General features: G+C 40.0%; 1 protein-coding gene across 4 annotated transcripts in view; it reads right to left on the bottom strand.

Annotated features, from left to right (window-relative positions):
• Positions 1 to 354: 354 nt before the first annotated feature.
• Positions 355 to 19,906, bottom strand: part of MACO1 (macoilin 1) — a 64,304-nt gene continuing 44,752 nt past the window's right edge. For 2 of the 4 annotated variants that reach the window (XM_083369756.1, XM_083369754.1), the window contains exons 7-11: positions 14,318 to 14,476; positions 11,951 to 12,133; positions 9,628 to 9,748; positions 6,456 to 6,630; positions 3,147 to 3,536 (exon numbers count right to left, since the gene is read on the bottom strand). In XM_083369756.1, the coding sequence (XP_083225882.1) occupies positions 3,334 to 3,536; positions 6,456 to 6,630; positions 9,628 to 9,748; positions 11,951 to 12,133; positions 14,318 to 14,476 (841 nt within the window). In that variant the 3' untranslated portion in view covers positions 3,147 to 3,333. Of the gene's footprint in view, positions 561 to 3,146; positions 3,537 to 6,455; positions 6,631 to 9,627; positions 9,749 to 11,950; positions 12,134 to 14,317; positions 14,477 to 19,906 lie in introns of those variants that run through there. The other 2 variants (XM_083369755.1, XR_014493317.1) reach the window with 2 other exon arrangements.

Below are 19,906 nucleotides of genomic sequence, written 5' to 3'. Positions count from 1 at the left end.
CCTGTACAATACTGTAGTTAAGACAGAAATTGTGGCTTTTGCAAATCCATAATAGCTGGTTTTACATACCTAGCATTATTAGCCTCAAGCAAATTGCATCAGGACTGTAAGAGAAGTCCAGACCATGCTACTGTTAAGTCCACAATCTTTGTCCCACCTGAAATGCAGGTGAAGGAGCCAAAGTCCCTTTGAAAGTAATTTATTGTTCAGACTTTTGCTTAAATTATTATGTAGGATTTTGAAAAGCTTGCAGGAAGAAAATACTTCATTTTTAAAAAGTCAACTCTGTAATCCTTTAGAGATTAAGCCTTGAATGGGATAAATTTGGGGACACACAATGAACACCAAAAGTAAAAAGTGACAGGAGCATTCTTTTGATAAATTTAGTCATTTAGAGAGTTTATACCTGAAACAACTTTATCAATCCATTATAAACCAAGTTTATTTTCATCCAATGCCTTTTTCTCCTACTTTCCCCAACAATATACATCTTAGAAAATTAGACTTGATGAGTCAGTTTGAAGAGATTTTCCTCATTTTGTTTTAATCAGAGTTCTTACCTGCAGATGAAAGAATAGTTAAATCCAGGTTTTTACTATCTAAAGAAACTGCATTTAGTTCTAATCCTATATAAATAGCATGAATCACATGGATCAATTTACTCCAATTTGAAATTCTGATGGGAGCAACAGGACACAAAACTGAGTTGCCCCTTGATCCCCACCAAGAAGGGGGGAACCCAAAACCCCAGGATCATATATGGCTTCCAATAGCATTTTAGGTCACACACAAATCAGATGATTTTAAATTAAGGAATGTCCTGAATTGCTTGTGTTAGCCAAAACATTAATATTAAGAGGCCCCAAACTTAAAACTTTGAATCCACCCAGAAAATAGCCATAGCAATAGCACTTAGACTTATATACTGCTTCATAGTGCTTTACATTCCTCTCTATGCGGTTTACAGAGTCACTCTTTTGCCCCCAACAATCTGGATCCTCATTTTACCGACCTCAGAAGGTTGGAAGGCTGAGTCAGCCTTGAGCTGGTTAGGATCGAACTCCTGGCAGTGGGCAGAGTCAGCCTGCGATGCTGCATTCTAACCAATGAGCCACCACAGCTCCTTGCCTATGGGTGTTATCTGGGTCCACTTTGCAACATCACTCTGACTACTGTGCCCTCCCCAAAGATTTTAAGTGTAGTTCTCGGTGATCTAAGAGGACCTCACTTGAGCACCTGCTGAGGAATTCTGGAGTTAAACCCCACACATCTTAAAGTTATCAAGATTGAGAAACACTATGCCAGATGACACCCAAACTAATCTTGAAAACCCAAATCTGTTTACTTTTCCAAGATTTTCCCCCTTTATACAAGTATTTTTAATCTATCTTATCAATCTCAGAAACTGGGCCCTTAAAACAAACAAGCCAAAAAAATAACTTATCTGCAAGAAAATGTTTATTTTTATATTTTTTTTGTAAACCCCACAGAAAAAATAAAGAATGCAGCCAAGTATTTCAACAGAAAGAGTGCCCAAATGGGCAGCCAAGAAAAATAAAACAATAAAAAATAAAAATAAAAAAATGGGGGAACCTCAACACAAAAAATGACAAGAGTTCATGTTTTGCACAAAGATGAAAACCAATGACATTTCTGACTAACACTTTCATGGTGACAATTACACAAGATGATTCCAAAAAGCAAAATGACAGCAACATGCACACCTGGCTAAAGCTAGGATTATTTTTTTTAAATCTGAAAAAGAATCTGATTTAAAATGATGGACCATTAATACTCATATTTTATTGACTTGCTTGTCCTATTTAATTTGTTTTTAAACAAGGCATACCTGCCAATTATGAAACTTTAAAAAGTGTTGTTTTAAAGAAGAACTTTGTCCTTCCAGAGTCCACTGCATGTTTGCAAAATAATAATGAATTCATTTCTTTTTTAATAATTTTGCTAGTTACTAATACAATTTTGAATCCCTGTCCCACTGCCCCTCCCACCCATACTCAAACCTTAAACACTTCAAAAGTCGCCAGTGCAACTCACTTTCCTACCAATGCACAATATACATTTAAACTGAAATCTTTGTGCAATTTTGAGTTTCTTTTTTTTAAAAAAAATCTTTAAAAAAATCTCCTTGGCACAACGGCTGAGATTTTAGCCCAGCCTTATTGAAATGAAACTGTCAAACTCAGGATGATAGAAAGCGTAATTGAAATTTGACTTAAAAAAAACCCCCAAAGCAAACCAAAACACCCAAACTGACCTTTTTAATGAACCAGTCGGACAGTCTCCGGAATACCCTATGTTGCACTGCTCTGCTTTTACGACAATACTCCCTCTGTTACTATTCAGCTACAGCATATCCTCCTCATCAGAAACACTTGTTGGATTTGGTACCCAAAAATGAACAAAAAGAGATGCAACCACAGATGACATCCAAATTATGTTGATGACCTGCAGTAGACTCTGTAAAACGAGCTTTATTTTTTTAGGCTACATGGGAGCAAAACGGGAGTGGGGGAAGAGAGATAATTGTTAAACTATCAAATTTCCTCGACATGTCTTAGTTTCTCAAGGTCCTGCTAGCATTAGCATCTTTCAAGCCATTAACCACCCTGATGGGAATCTTCACACAACTACCAAGAACAAGTCATTATCATGTGTTTATTGCCTTCTTTGAAGAAAATGATGTCCTTTTATTACACATTTGGTCCTTAGTGGGATAAGCAAATTAATCTCTTGGACATTCTTCTTTCCATTCAACCCCATCTCACCATCCTCTATCAAAGCTTTATTTCACTACAAACCCTTTCGCCCTAAAAAAAAAAACAGACTAAAGAATTTCCATCATTATTCCTTGCCATTTTTAATTTGCCGTTTTGGCTTCATTATATTTAAAAGAAATGGGAGAGAAAGAAGGGTTTAAAATCAAGCAGAGCTATTTTTTTTTTGTAGTTTCAAGAGGAAACTTTGCAGCAATCCATTTATGCGTGGGTGTCTGTGTGTGAATTCATTTTTAGCTAACAAAGAGAAGCAGAATTTGCTATATGAAAACCGAGAATTGTGGGTTCTTTCCCCCTTAATGCGTTGGCCAAGAAAAAAAACACAACTGTAAAGTTTTGTGAGTTTTTCTAAAAAATTTACAAGAAAAAACTGATGGGCAGTTTGAGTCAAACCTTGGTGTTGGGCCCCCCCACTTCCCTTTTTTATTTTTATTTTTAAACAAGAAATCAGTACAGTCTCACACTATACAAATTTCATCTTGACTGCAAGAGATTTTTCTGTGCCATGCCTTCGGTGCGACAGGTGGAAAGTCGGCGCTTACTTCTTCAGGGGCTGGTAAACTGAGGCGTTGGGGTCAAGTCCAGAAGGGCTGGTCTCCACAAATTTGGAAGAATAGTGCGGAGAGACTGGGCTCAGCGGGCTGGTGGCTGCAGTGTATGTTATGCTGGGCATGACAGCCATCACTTCCGCTATCTTCTGTTTTAGGTCCTTGATTTCCTGATCTTTCTGAATTATTTGCCCTGCAAAAAGGAAAGAAAGAAGAGTAACACTCACTTTTTAAGACAGGGGTCCCCAACCCCTGGGCCATGGACCGGCACCAGGCCGCAGCATGCCAGAAAACCGTCCGTGCAAACAAGCAAAGCTGCCTCCGCGGTGCAGGCACCGCGTAAAACCACGCCCCCTCCAGTCCACTGGAAAAATCTCTCTCCTTGGAATTGGTCCATGGTGCCCAAAAGGCTGGGGACCATTGCTTTAAGAAACGGGAAGTGTAGGAGAAGAGCAAGTAGAGCTGGGGGGGGGGGGCCCGGAGTTCAACACATCATCAGCTTCGAGTCCTTTTGTTGCCACAAAGGACCCAGGTCTAGCCCTCCTTGAATTCCCTTGACCCTTATCTAAGGCCAATTTAGTGCTGGCCGTTAGTTGACTAGATTCTTGTGTATAGGCTTGAAATAATAACATCTTCTGTGCTGCAACTTAATGTATGGTCCCGATGCTTTCTGCCTGACAGGAAGAGCTTTTCAGTGGTGTCTACAGAGTACAGCCAAAAAAGTCAAAGAGAGGAGCAACAGTGTAACTGACGCTATATCAGCACACACAACACATCAACAACAGATGGCGTTGCAGCTGAAGCTCCACCTGCACAACAACATCCATGGAGATTCAACTGCATTGTCATCTCTTTACTTTTTTTTTAACCATGCCTTGTAGAAACTCTAGAGCAGGGGGTAGGCAACCTTGGCTCTTTGATGACTTGTGGACTTCAATACCCAGAATTCCAGAACCAACTGGTTCTGGAATTCTGGAAGTCCACAAGTCATCAAAGAGCCAAGGTTGCCTGCAACCCCTGCTCTAGACCAATATATGGTTAAAAAAAAGTATTATGGCAAAAGACATGTTAAAGGAGGGTGGAGTTACAGCATATCAAGGAAAAATAAATATGCCAATTCAGGGATCTGAACTGGTATCACTCAAGAAAGACAATTCTTTTGCTAGCTTTGTGCACCCTCTGCTGGATCCAGTGGCAGCTCACAGCACCTGCGAAAACTCCAAACCGAAACTGAGAAAGGGAGACTAATTTTGCAAAAGTTTGTGTGTGTGTGTGAGAGAGAGGTGGGGGGGACACAGAAAGATTTGCTTCTGTACCTTTTATTTCAATGCTAGAAACCTGCACTAAAAATCATTTTCTTAAGATTTGAAAACACAATAGCCACAGAGTTAGGGATACAAATCAGTGGTGGGATTCAAATATGTGACCTAGTTCTCTGTGTGGATGCCACTTCTGGAAGTCCATTCTGGGCCTGGGCAACAAAAAATTAGCTACCGGCTCTGCCGAAGTGGTGCAAACCGGCTGAATCCCACCACTGGATATAATTCATCTATTTAAGAACAATTTAGCATCGTATTTTTTCTCTTTGTTGAGCTCAGAACATGAGGAATTCCAGCTGTGCCTGTGCTCTTAAATTTCTTAACACTGCATTTATTTATTTTTTGCAATGTCCACACTCTGAATTGCATTTGAGGATCTAATAAAATTTAATGACCTGTTTTTTTTAGCACTGCTTACTGTTATTCTTGGAAAGAAGAAGAAGAAAAAAAATCAAACTTGACAACTTCCTTTTTCTGACCCATGCTTGCACTCTGTCCCCCATCTCACCCCATTATTTTTTACTGAGCTTACTCAAATAGGTAGGACTGTAATCAGAATAATAGAATAACAGAGTTGGAAGGGACCTTGGAGGTCTTCTAGCCCAACCCCCTGCTCAGACCCTATATCATTTCAGACAAATTAAGCATTCTTTGCTATAAAAAAAGACAACAATATAACCAAAGGCCATCTCATTTCCCTCCAAAAAAAACAAAAACCCTGACTTCTGGAAAAAGAAAGAAGTTTTGACTTTAGGATTTTCTGCTTAGGTAAGTCTGTCGTTACAGAAATGGCTAATATACTAGGTATGTAAAAGTAAAAAGTTGAGGCTATATCTTACTGTTTTTATTCTACTGCACTAAAAAAAAGTTGGAAGTTAATGCTTTTTTTTCCTTCTTCCCCCCCATCTCCACATTTCTTCTTTTCTGTTTATTCCCTTTCCCATTTCCCTAGTCTTTATTGTCATTTGTTTTTCATAGCGTGAACATTTAATAATTCTTTTTTTAAAAGGAAGTAGAAGAACCCATTTCTGAACCAACTGTCCATACTCCACCCAAGTTTTAACTGATGCTCTTATGATTATGGTGCACTTTTATAATGGAAGTTAATTAAGCCAGTGAATTATTGTCAGCTTCACCTAAAACTCTACAGCAGCACTGGACAGCTATTGAGGCTTCTGAGCAGGAAAAAATGCCACATGATGAAAGAGTTCCCCTTGAGCCAAACGCTCAGAAAAACGTTAAACAGAGCAAAAACACTTTTAAGCAGATGAGAAAGAAATGGTCAGGTCAGAAAAGATTGCTGTGAGAGTTCTTTACATCCCACGCAATTTCAAAGTGATTTTCAAAGTTATTTTCAGCAATCAAGAGCCAGAGGGCCATAAGCACAAGGATCTTTCCTTGCCATTTTTCCCGTGAAAACTTTCAAGAAATGGTTTTGAAATCACAAGGAAACGCGGTCACATATCACACTGTGATAGTCAAAGCTGTGATGGAAGCTCCCACAAGGTTTACAAGTAGTCCTCATTCAGAGGCTGACTTGTTTAGCAACCGTACACAGTTATGATGGTGATGAAAATGCTTGTGTTTATGACTTTCACACATCTGGAAAGCAAAGGAAAGCTAAAGGAAGACCGTAAGCACATTCATGGTTTCACTTTGCGATTGCTTCGTTTAACGGCTGAGTTGCCGGTCCCAGTTGTGGTCACCAAATGAGGACTACTTGAACTCTGGGTTCTTACAATGCACCAAAGGCCCCCGAGATTTTCTACCATTCAGCCCAGGGACTCACTTACCTTGAGCTATCTCCAGCTGTCTTTTGGCATCTCCTAACGCAGAGAAGAGGTCCAATTTGATCCTTGTCTCTGCGCTCAGGCTGTTCTCCAAGTGCTGCGTCTTATCCTGCATGGCTGAAAGGGCCGACATTAATACCTCTGTATCCTTTTCATTCTCTTTGTATTTCCGCCATTCCTTTCAAAGGAATTAAAGCAGGATTGTTACAAGCACAGTCACTATTGTGAGATTCAAGGGAAAGTAAAAATTATGGATGGGAAAGGGGAGGTGGGGAGAAACTGGGACAAACATGTGGCTCTGGTCACTTGGGAATACCCTCTGACTTGTACGTTATTTATTATAATTGGATAAATCCTGAAAAGTTTAATCAGGGCTACAGACTATATTAGAAAGGTAAACAAAGTCTTGGAAAACCACCTTTCTACCATTGGCAAAAAACAACAACACACAACTTCTTTGTAGTCACCAAGAGTCCAGCTGTACAAACACACTCGCATTTAAGCCATGTTTGAATACCAAAGTAATTTATATGGATTGGAAATGGAAATGTTTAGCTGTCAGTAGACAACCCATGATCTGTTGGGTCATCCTTTCAGATATATTTTGTTACTCAAACCCACTACTGCTTTCCTGCCATGAGCAACAGTCATGGAATCCCCACTGACACTCTCCTGCTGGCTTCCCCAATGATTTGTGGGAAGGTGTCAGGAAACACTGTAAATGAGGATCATGTGACTGCTGCAGCATGGCAGCAATGCTGAACAGCAACAGCATGGCAATGTCAAAAGGGCAAGAACTTTCAAAAATTTCATTCCCATGGGAGTAATGGATCCCAGTATTTTGTAAGTTAGTCCATTTGAGGTACCATGGTTGAAAACGTTTTGCCCAACGATGTACCATTTTGCCCAGTTAAAGGTTATAGACACAAGAGTCTTGGTACTATATAGATATTATTTCTTTGCCAAGAGCTTTGAAAAGATTGTGATATATCCTCTAGTTACCATGTTGAATGCAACATTCTGAATATTGAATGCAATGTTGAAACACCAGATGTTGGCTTTGGGGCAGGGAAATGTATTATCGGTTGAGGCATATAGGATAATAATTATAGTTCACAAAGTACACATTGACCTGTGTTTCTCAGGCTCCAAGTTAAAGCAAAAGCATAAATGTCCATTCTTGTCACCTAAATACCTGGACACCTAGATGTCTCTGAGAAGACTACATGGTAGAGATAACCAGAATCATTGATGCGTATTTTCCCCAAAATATTATTCAGATGAATTCTACAATTAGCACATAAGCATGGTTGGTAACCCTATTCTCCAGAAACGTCTTTAATCTCATTTCAAAATACCAGAGCAATTCGGAAATAAACTTCTGTTTGGTTATCAATGACAGACACTCGCAGATACAGAAGTTTTTATTATGCACATTAGAAAACTACATTACATTACTTTTTGACATAATCACCATTCAAATTGAGGCACTTCTCATGATGTCATACCAAGGTTTGAAATTCTTTAGTTGCTCGGTGCCAAATCTGAGCTGGGTGTGTGTGTGATCCAAAACATTCCAACAGAACTGCTTCAAAGGTTCTTGGGGGTGTTGGGCGGTGCGCAAGTGAGCATTATCGTGAACTAACATCACACCGGAAGTGGTGCCATAGAAAATCCCGCCAAATGTGAAGATGCCAATGGAGTACTACTAGTGAAGTTAATGGAATGTGGCTTGCCCATCAATTCAGACGTCTACTGTGAAACGTTACGAAAACTCAGACGAGCCATCCATAACAAGCGTCAGGGCATGCTGATTTCCGGTGTGGTGTTGGTTCATGATAATGCTCACCTGCACACCGCTAGACAAGAACTTTTGAAGCAGTTCCGTTGGGATGTTTTTGATCACTCCCCCCCCCTCTATAGCTCAGATTTGGCGCCGAGTGACTAAGGAATTTCAAAAGTGCCTCAATTTGAATGGCGATTATGTCGAAAAGTAATGTTGTAGTTTTCTACTGTATAAAGGTTCTGTGTCTGTGAGCGTCTGTCATTGATAAACAAATGGAGGTTTATTTTCGCATTGCCCTCGTAATTTATGACAGCGGCTATTACTGACTGACTTCCTATATGGACCCTAGATAATCAACCACCTGTTTGCTTAGCTAATTTGACTAGTTCAGCTATGGGACATAGAGAGAACTTTCAAAGAGTGAAGATATTTCGTTGGAAATTCATATGATGTGTAAGAACTTGCCCAGTTCTTACAACAAAGCTATTAGTGCAAGATGCCATAAGGGATTTTGTTTCTCAGCCAGCTTGTCACAGATCCAGATGCTGATTTGAGGGGGGGTGAGTACTCCAAGGTCACCCAGCCAGCTTCTGTTCCTAAAGGGGGACTGAAACCTGCCTCTCCCTGCTCCTTAATTTTTACACCTTGCTTGCTTCGTCTTCACAGTCCTCAGGAAATAAGGTAAATCGTTAACTTTCCCTCCCTATTCTCCCCTGAAAATGCTGCCTCATCAAAAATGTGAAACTGCTATAAGGCTTGTAAACAATGGATTCCAGACTCTGAAAATATTTCTAAAAGTTTATTTTTTCCTTAAGCACGGTTTACACATTCTTCCACAATTACGGTGTCAATTCTATTGTGGTGTTCGTCCCTTTTGAACCCGCTATCTACTTAGGCAGGATTCACACATTATGATACACCGGGATGTAGCACATTTTGTGAACATAACTTTAGTTTTGGAATGTATTATCAAGAAAACTTTTTGGACTGGATTAATTTTGAAATTAATCAGGTAGAACTTTAAGGAAATCCATTAGATCTCATTTGCAGATTGTTTTTACCCAAACAGTGGTACGTGGGTTAAGAAATGCTTTTCGGAAAGCAAATATTCTTGCTGGAAAAGACATGGAAAAGAAAAAGATAGCTTTCAGGTTCCGACACTCTTCCCCAAAATGGCACCTTGGAAGTGTGTTAAGACTACAGCTTCCATCATTCCCAGCATGACCTGTCTATGGGTGATGTAGCCTACCTCAAGCTGATTCAGAGTAAGAAAAGAGTAGCCCTGGTGTATCTTTCAAATCTTGCAAATGTTTTGCTGAATTTAAAAGGTAACCCTAGAATATTGGCTGAGGGAGGGAATCACAGAACATTTTGTTACTTTCTCCTTACCTGAACTTTCATTTCTAGATCTCGTATCTGATCTTCTTTCACCTTTATATCAATAGTTAGCTTTTTGCACTCTGTCTCCAGGTCTCTGATGCGATTTCGTAATGTCTCAGTGCATTCTCCTCTATCAAATAAAATAATGAGAAAAAGAGAAGAGGCCAAGCTTTCAATCTGGGTTTTGGCTAATTTCAGCAGTGTATTAAAAATAGCAAGATGTGTGGAAAAAAGGATGCAGTTGTATGAACTCTTTTTATAAAACAGCTAAATAGCGGTGCAAAATAAAACAAGATTTGTGCACCATATAACCCTCTGTGAGGTTTGCAGCTGTAGGCTTCCAAAATGAGGTTTTGTTTCCCCAAAAAACCAGAAACTGCTCTTTGAAGAACAGGGGAAGGAGAACTTTTGCCCGTATTAACCTGATGCTTGTAATCTTCCCTTCTCAGTTTAAGATCTGGGATAGAAAATGCTAAAATGGAAGATTCTAAATGTGCACGTGCATTTTTAGTCATGTTTAACACTTCACCAGTGACTGAAAAACTTCAGTATACTCTCTCTAGATTCATCCATCTTGTTCTCGTCTATCATAATAAAACATGTTCGGGACTGTTAAACTTCAGACTCTGTAGGGCAGTGATGGCAAACCTTTTAGAGACCGAGTGCCCAAACTGCAACCCAAAACTCACTTATTTATTACCAAGTGCCAAGGCTGCCTCAGCATTCTGGTGCCCTCAGTGGGGCAGGGAGGTGCCTCTGAGTGCCGCCTCTGGCACGCAAAACCCAGGGGCGCAAAAATGGGCCACCACGCTGCAAGGCGCAAACATGGCCGCCGCGGCGTGCAGATACAAGGTGCTGCACCACGCAACAACAGGGCAGGGCTAGTATCACAAAAGCACTAGCCCCGCCCAATTATCAGCACGTGCGTGCTTGTGGCCCCGTGCGCGCATGCATGCATGTAAAATGCTTCCCCTCCCTTTTCTTCCAGTCCACCAACTGACAATGGTTGGTGACCTCTTCTCTACCACCTCTACTCGAGCTGGCTAGTCGGCCGCTTCGCCTCCTTTGTGCTGGGTGGGGCTCCTGCTCCAGTGGCGTGCGTACCAACAGAGAGGGCTCTGAGTGCCACCTCTGGCACACGTGCCATAGGTTTGCCACCACTGCTACAGGGGAAAGACTTTGCATGTTTGGATGAGAATAACATGCTCACACAAAGGACTAACTTGTCAAAAAGGTCACATCAGCTGAGCTTTACACAGGTAATCCTCAACTTATGACCAGTCACCTATCAACCGTCTGAAGTTCTGATGAACCTCTCCCAAGACTTATGGCCCAGTTTCAAAGTTCTGACATCACCCCTCCCTATTTATTTATTTGATTTATATACCGCCCTTCTCCCGAAGGACTGCAGTTTGGGCACTTGGCACTGCCAAATCCCCCAGTCATATGATTGATTTATGATGTTTATGGCAGAAACTGGTGTTTACTTCTGGTTTCTGGCAAAACCAGCCAGTAGAGAATAATGGGTTCGCTTAAGGATGGGAGCTATATGACTGCCATAATAGTCTTTAAGACAGATCCGGTCACTTGGTGACATGTTTTACAACTGTCACGACTTACAAACATACTTGCCAGGCACAATTATGATCATAGATAGAGATCACCTGTACTATTTTATTCCTACAAAGTAGTTTTATTGTCTTGCAGTTGAGACCCTCCCAAATATGAACCCAACATACAGCCTGAAATGCTATAAGCCAGAATGTTATTTTCTTGGAGTATCATTTTTATATTATGCCATAAACATTTATACACATCATATATCAAATACAAATGAATTGCATGAAACAGCACAAAACCTCGCTCCTATATCTTGTAATTGACTGCTTCCTTTGAAAAAGGTTATCAAATTATTATAAATGGTGAATAAAGACAAATATGATCAAGGAAATTTGCAATTCAGAAACACAGTCATCAATTTTTCAACTATTTAGGTGTTTTTCCTGAACTCATATATAACTGGCTAATTTGACCATGAAAGGCATGCCTTGAATACTCAAAATATTAATTGGAGAAAGATGGCAGTGTATCTCACCATTACAATTCCAGCATTTTTTGACAAATTAACAACTCTTTTTTCACTATTCTTTCCTTCCAAATCTTTGGGTCTAGAGTAGGGATTCCCAATCTTGGCAACTTTAAGAAGCATGGACTAATTCCCAGAATTCCCCAGCCAGCTGGGTAGAAAATTCTGGGAGTTGAAGTTCACAGGTCTTACCAGGTTTGAACAACACAGATCTAGGAAAAAAAAGCAGCAGCAGTGAGCAAGTACCTGGTAGCAGCGGCAAACGCAACAGCCCGAGCAGCTGTTGCTTCTTCCAACTTCTTCCTTTTTTTTTCTTCCATCATCTGCTTTTCTACAAAGGTCCGTGCTTCTTGCTCTGCTTTTAGCTTTTTCTCCAATTGGCCAATGGTCTGCTTATCTTTTTGTTTCATTTGTACAGCATTATGTAGTCTGGAAAAAAGGGAGAAAGTTTGTCTGTAAAATGGGAAGAAAACCACTCATCCACCCAACCAGCACTGTATAAGGGTGCTTTGTAATAGGTCTCCGTTCCCTATGTCTATCTTGAATTACTAACCACTTACAATGTTGTCTTTTGGGCAAAGCAGTCAGAATCTCAGATACTTTCAACTGACTGAGATTGAAACTACTAGGGTTCTAATCCTGACCTGCATTCCTTTTCCAGAGATTTTTTTCTAAAAGAGAGATTTTACATGATGGATAGGAATGTGATGCTCCTGCTGTGCAAACATTTCCTCAACTCTGAACACATTCAGACCCAAAATTCACAATGCATTTTTCAGGAGTGGATTTGAAAGAACTGCCTAACACAGGGGTGTCAAACTGCCAGCCCATGGGCCGGTTGCATCATGCTGAGGCCGCGCCCACCCCAGCCCCGGCAATGCAAAAAAAAGTCACGATATGTCGTGACACATCATGTGACGCGGCAGGTTTGACACCCGTGGCCTAACAGTTAAAAGCAAGTCAACAGTGACATCCATGATTTAGAAAGTATGGACATATTCAAGCAGTGGCTGGACAGCCACTTATCAAGCTGTCAGGCAAACTTTGGTTCAGACTTCTGCACTGAAGAGGGAAAAGCACAAACGGCTTAAAAGTCCTTTCTCACTATAATACTCTTATATTATCTATTTACTGAACTGAGGACCAATGAAAATAACTACGGCCTTAGCCTAAGAGAAGGAGATAATCACACATATATGTCAATATAATTAATTCAGTATTCACGAATCAACTATCTATCCTATAAGTCTTTTATGGAGATTTTGAAATATGTGATAAGCTAAGAATACATTTTAATTGACCTGAATTATTTGATTTGATGGTATCAAGCTTGCAATGGGCTTGCTGAGAATATAACTAATTCCTTTTTTGGTACCGTATTCCCTTTCAGTGAGGGCTGCACTAGGAATGCTTAGAAATGGGGATTGTGGCAGAACCTGGGAGCAGAGTTAAAAGGGATTAGACTAGAATCCCTACATAACCACAAGCAAACCAAGCCCAACCTTCCTTGAATCTCTAACTCCAAGCAGGTGTTAACTGTTAGTTGAGAAGATTAATGTCAGGCATGAAAGATTAAGTTCACTCTGTGAAGATCCATTTAAACTGATTTATTGTTAATCAGTCCTATGCACAGGAATCTTCTCCACTAATGATTAGCACCTCTGTGAAGTTACGGTCAACAGAATTCTAGGCTGATCCCACTTTTGACCCTGATCCCAGGTTGTGCGACTCCTTCTCCTACATGAGCAGAGGGATACAGATGGATATACTTCTCTCTCATTCAAGTCCATTTGCTAGACAGCTAGAGATCTGTAAAGGAAAATGGGGGCTCAAGGTACAAATGGACCCAACAAAAGATGCAAAAATGAGTGAATGAGTATCCAAACATTCACTGTTCTGATTCAGATTAGGTTTGTTTATTCTAAGCAGTTTAGCAGAGAATTTCAAGAGGGAGGCTATGTTTGCCTCTCAAAATAAAATCCGTAATGTAGCAGAACTAAATTTTGATGATTGTTTCTGTTAACCAAACTTTAATTTTCTGTCTGAATTAAATATCATTCTGAAAATGAATCAGGCTCACTTTTCATATGCTCATGGTGTATTTATTCAGTTCACTGAGAATCAGTTCCTAATTAATATAGCACTCTTATCTCTGAAAGAACTCCCAAATATTTAGCTCATAGTCCTTCAATACAGACATTTCAGCCATTAAGACTTTTAAAGCTGATGCAAGAGCTTCCCACTTGAGGACCATGGGGGCAGCCAGTGAAACACTAAGTGAGAGACAGCTTTAATTTTTCTGACCAAAATATTGTTATTGTTAGTTGCGAAGTTGTGTCCGACCCATCGCGACCCCATGGACAACGTTCCTCCAGGCCTTCCTGTCCTCTACCATCTTCTGGAGTCCATTTAAGCTCACGCCTACTGCTTCAGTGACTCCATCCAGCCACCTCATTCTCTGTCGTCTGACCAAAATGGATGGAACCTAAAGCCACTTAATTTTGTCAAGATCCAAATTCTTAAAAATATTTTTGTCCCTCCCCCAGAACGAAAGTGTAAGAGCAAACAAGCAGCATCATAAAAAAACTCTTAGAGATAGATGGATAAACTTACTTATTCTGAAGCAGCTCATTTTCTTGTCGAAGCTGCCCAATTTCCGATCGGATCCCCCGCTCTGTGCTAGTCAGAGAACTGATCTGACTACGCAGCTCTTGTTCAATTTGCCTGCTGGCCTGTAAATCAGCCTTTAACTTCTTGATATCTTGTTCCAACCTAGCATAGAGAAGCAGAAGTGCCTTTTAGAATATTTACTAATAAGAGCTGAGATTTTATCATTTTTTGGCTGTTCAGACTTTTGTAACAGAATTTTCCTTAAAAAGTAAAACACAAAAACATTACTAAGGATAGGCCTGACTTTCTACCATTTTGCTTCTCTTTTTCTTTTTGAACCTTTGACTTAAATTTTTTTATTGATAGCCACTGGTATGCATGGTTTCATATATAGGTTATATTGCAATGGTTCAAAACCATGCTCCTATCACAAATGAAGTATGTTAAGTAGTAGATTGTAATCTGAGTAACAAAATAGATCATAACGTCCCATAACCGGTAGCGTGGATTTTCAACATGTTGAAGCATGAGAGACATCATGTGTAAAGTATGTTCTAAAAAGCTTAACACGGTTCTAAAAACACGGACCACCTTGCATCGGGGTCTGAACGTAGATTGTTCACTTTGGGGTATTCAAGTAGTGCTACGTAGCAGAGAGCTTCTGAAGCTGAATTGGAAATTAGTCTGACTACAAGCTTCATATTAAGGGAGACACATGATGACTGATGATTATGTGTCATCAAGTTGGTGTCTTCCTAATGATCAAACAGATGGAACTTCTCTAGGATAGCCTGGCTTTTTAGATTTCTTGGTGGTACACCCACAGCCACTTCAACACAGTGCTGGTTGCCCTCTTCTCTTTCCTTCCACCTTTCCCAGCCCTAAGGACCAAGGGCTGGATTTTTGCGCATGTCCAAAATGTAGTAATTTCAGTAGGTCTGAGTGTCAGGGAGATGACCTTGAGGGAAATGGCAAGAACTTTTATATAGGCAAAGAGGAATGAAATATTCCTTAATCTTGGAATAAAATATCATATTTGAAAGCAAGCAAGGCAGGCTCCTCCCTGATCCATAGGGATGTAACAGAAGGGGATGTAAAGCACTATCAAGCTTCCATTTTTTATTTATTTATAGCCTATATCAATACGTCTAGACTTCTTATGGAGTCTTGCTTGTATGTTCGACTGATATTAGACTGAACTTGACAATTAAGCTTGTTAACCTGCTCTCATTCTGCATCGCAGTTCAGGCATAGTGCCTTATTAAAGGAAGATTTAGGAAGTTTAATTCATATTATTTGCACTGGACCCATGTAACATGTTTGCTCTGTACCTCCTGACTAGGAATGAAATGCCATTCTTTTTCTATTTTCTATTCTATTGTTCCTCAACAATTAACCGTATGATCTTTTGATTGAAAGTATGCTATGTCAGTCCCTTTCAATTTTCTGGTGCCTAAGATGTCGACGTGTGGTTGAGCTTTCCTTGTTCATGTTTCTTATGATCCGTGTTCCCACTGTAATTTTGTTTTCTCAGTTTCAACTTTCATTTTCCTGCAGGGCAAAATCAGCAACTTCTGAAAGGCTTTAATCAGCTTCATCATAAACACCATTATTACACCAAAAGATGCTCAGCTTTTCTTCAGTAGCATGGTAAATTCAGTGAAGATTAATGCACATTACATTTCTCCCACAAAACTGGACTCCTAATCCAGAGAATGGTTAGAATTTGACTGGGTACACATGATCTTTAAAGTAGGGTCTCCAGTTTCAATATTGTCAACACCAACCACCTGTTACAATGGCACACACACTTATTGTTCCAAAAGCATTAATACACACAAGTGCATTAATCACACAGACTCAAATTCTCTTCCCAATAGCATCATTATCTATAAAGGCGATCCCAGATATAAAACCTCATCCAAAACATTCACCATTCTTGGTAGTGTGGAAGAGATAAAATGTACTCAAATCACTTTTAAAAGAAATATTAGGGCAATCAACCAGCTGCTAGCTATATGCATCCCATTATACTCTGACTCAGGCGGATTTGTCTAGTAAATAATGACATTTCTTTTAGAGCTAAAATACAATGTATATTTTTCTCCTTCCCTCCCACATTCTCATGCATGCTTACAGCAACCCTCTACAAGAAATAAATGAATTGCAGTTTAAGAGAGTTAATTTTAATCTCTCCTGACTAGACACCATCATGATCACATTTAGAGATAACAAAGCTTGTTTCATATTAAAAAGCTGTGCATTTAAAAACATTAGAGTCTTCCAAATGAACATAATAGCAGCATATCAATCTTTTTCTACCAAAAAGTTCAAAGTAACAATAAAGATACAGAAGAATGAAAAAAATCAATTTCATTAAATGCAGTTAAAACACAATTGAAATTGTATTAATAAAATGAAAAGCAAACCAAAAAATTAATAGCCAACAAAGTAACTTAAATTCCAAATGCCTGTTTCAAAAGAACAGCAGCCTAGCCAGACTTGGTAGGGAATTCCAAGCTTGCAAGTTCATTTCTTACATTCATACCAACCTTGCCTCTTATGGCACAAGATCAACAGGGCTTCTTTTAACAGAACAAAAGAGCTGGAAGGGACCTCGGAGATCTTCTAGTCCAACCCCCCTGCTCAAGCAGGAAACTCTATACAGAGTTTATACTCTATACAGACAAATGGCTGTCCGATCTCTTCTTGAAAACTTCCAGTGATGGAGCACCCATAGCTTTTGAAGGCAATACCAGAATACTTCTTGTTCATATTGTTAATATAATGGAAGGAATTTCATCTAATAGTTAGGACAGCAATTTTGAGATATGAGGTTTAGTTAGGAACTATAATTCAGATTTCCAGAAGGCCAGGAAACACATAGAAGCCTCCTCACTACTTTCACCCAGTATTAACAACAACAACAACAATAGGAGTGGCAACAGCAAGGATAAAGTTCAACATAGAGGACTTTTGCAGTCTACAGTCACAAGTTGCCTGCAAGTAAGTGAGAACTTGGTACCATAGATTTATGCAGTATTAAAGTATGAAAAACACAAAATGCACACTAGGCAATGTGTCCTAAAATAAATTAAACTAATCTGAAGGAAACCACCTTCATAATATAGCATTGAATGAAATAGCTATCCATAACCTACCAAAGTGTGTGTGTGTGTGTGTGTGTGTGTGTGTGTGTGTGTATTCATCTCCAGATTATTAATTTAAGTCACTTTGCAGAATGAGATGGATGGCATATAAATTTAATGAATAAACAAACAAATCTATCGTCTACAAGAATCTTTAAACTAGTCTACCCTCCATGGAACAATAGATTTTTCCTGATATAGCAACTCTCTCTTGAACAATATTCTAGCGTATATATTCCTTAAATATCTCATTACATCCAAGAACTACTTTGTTGGATCAGGTTCACATCCATGTATCCTGTACTTTCCAAACTTGAATTTGATTGCTAAGCGACCGCTTGTTAAGCGAGGACTACTAAATGTCCAAACAGGAGAATTTGGGTTTAATAGTAATCAAAGGGGACAATAAGGGCAATGAAGCATCTGTATTTCTCTGCCCCTATTGTGTTCGTGGATAGCCGTTCTGTGGCCGTTTTGGATGACGCATGTCCTCTTGAGGTGAGGGGCTCATAAAATCCCCTACAGGAGTGTGTGGAAGATTTACCTCAGCATCTGTCATACAAAGTTGCTCAAATTCACTCACAGTTGGATACTAGCTTTATCGCAGGTCCAGAGGGGATGCCTGGGGAGGATTCTTGCCCAGTTATCTGGGAACAGTCTGAACCTGTTGGGCCTGATAAAATGGACAGGGTACTTAGGACTATGAGCTCAGCCACCGACTCTTTAGAGCTGTACTCCTCCTGGCTGGTTAAGGCAGTCTGGAAGGCAGGTATCATGTGCGTTCTGGTAGAGGTAAATTATTCTTTTGAGTGTGTGTATGAGAGAGATTGTTTCATTACCTCTTAAGGAGGCTTTTGTTTTTCTTCTCCTCAAGAAGCCATTGCTGGAGCTCACTGTCCTGGACAATTTTCATCCTGTATCATTTCTTCTCTTTTGGGGAAACGTAATTGACAAGGTGGTTGCACAACAGCATCAGAGAGCTAGATGAAGCAGATTATCTCTAGATCCTTCTCAGTCAGAATTTAGACCTGGGTGTGGGATGGAAATGGTTTCGATCATACTTTGGGATTATCTAGGGCAGGGGTCCCCAACTCCTGGTCCGTGGACTGGCACTGGGCTGCGGCATGCCAGGAACCAGGCCACACAAACAAGCAAAGCCCCATCCGTGGGATGCAGGCAACATGCGAAAGCACGGGTTTGATGCTAGGACAATACCGTCTTTAATGTTGGATGAGGTTGCACTTCCCCAAACAGACCCCATGCACAATCTGGGGATGGAGTCTCCTAGACTCTTGATTCCTACTAGGAGAGGCTTTGCTCAACTTTGCATGGTGCGTCAGTTGTGCCTGTTTCATTTATCACATTTTAAAACCACCCATCTCCCCCACAGAGGGACTCTGGGTGGTGTACAAATGAAATATTAAAAACATGAAAACAGTATATAAAATTAAACGCTCCTGGACTGAGGAACTGTACTCACAGTCACTCGTAATCATTTCCTGGTTGGACTGCTGTAATCATTTCTTGGTTGGACTGCTGTAATAGAATCTACGTGGGGCTGCCTTTTGAAGAGTATCTGAAACCATCAGCTGGTCTGAACAATTACATGTGTTTCCAGAATAACACATATTGGATCTCTGTTCTGGAAGCTGCAATGATCATCAACCTGTTTCCAGATCTAATTCAATTTGCTAATTTGACCTGGTACCTATATGGTACAGGATTGGGTTATTTGAGGGACTGCCTCTCCTTGATTACATCTACCCATCCCACCATATCCACCACAGAGGGCATACTATGGGTCCCATTACCTACTAGGGAACTCCATATGGTAGTTCTTAAGCAGGCCTTTTCTGCTGTGCCTTCAGTATATGGAACATCCTTCCCCTAAGGCAGGGGTAGGCAACCTCGGCTCTTTTATGAGTCAGCTATGCTGACTCAGGAATTCTGGGAGTTGAAGTCCATGAGTCATAAAAGAGCCGAGGTTGCCTACCCCTCCCCTAAGGTCAGGGCAGCTTCATCCCTTTTAACTTTTTGGATGATTCTAACTTCCTCCAAGACCTCCTTGCACCACGATGCCTGGGGACTGGTGAACTATTCAGATAGCTCCGTTGTAATTAACACCTGCTCTTTACTTAATCTTATCTAATTCTGTTTTAGTTTTGTGCCTTTTTATAATTTAAGAAGTTTTAAATATTAATAACTAATATTAATTTGGACATTTTGTTTTGAACTTTGTTGTGTGCCACGCAGAGTCAATCGACTGTGAGATAGGCAACCATATAAATATGATGAAAATATAAATAAAATTATATAAACAGCAATCTAATTAAAACTGAGTTTTAATACACAGGAAGCCCTGTTGATTTCATCCCTGAGAATATGACTCAGGTGTAGTCCCACCATCATTTACTATAGGGTTTGGAATATAATAGTCTTTGAC

This window comes from Vipera ursinii (genome assembly GCF_947247035.1).
Source record: "Vipera ursinii genome assembly, chromosome: 9".
Taxonomy (NCBI): Eukaryota; Metazoa; Chordata; class Lepidosauria; order Squamata; family Viperidae; genus Vipera; species Vipera ursinii.
The sequence above is the reverse complement of the archived record's forward strand: the minus strand, read 5'-3'. Positions and strand labels throughout refer to the sequence as shown.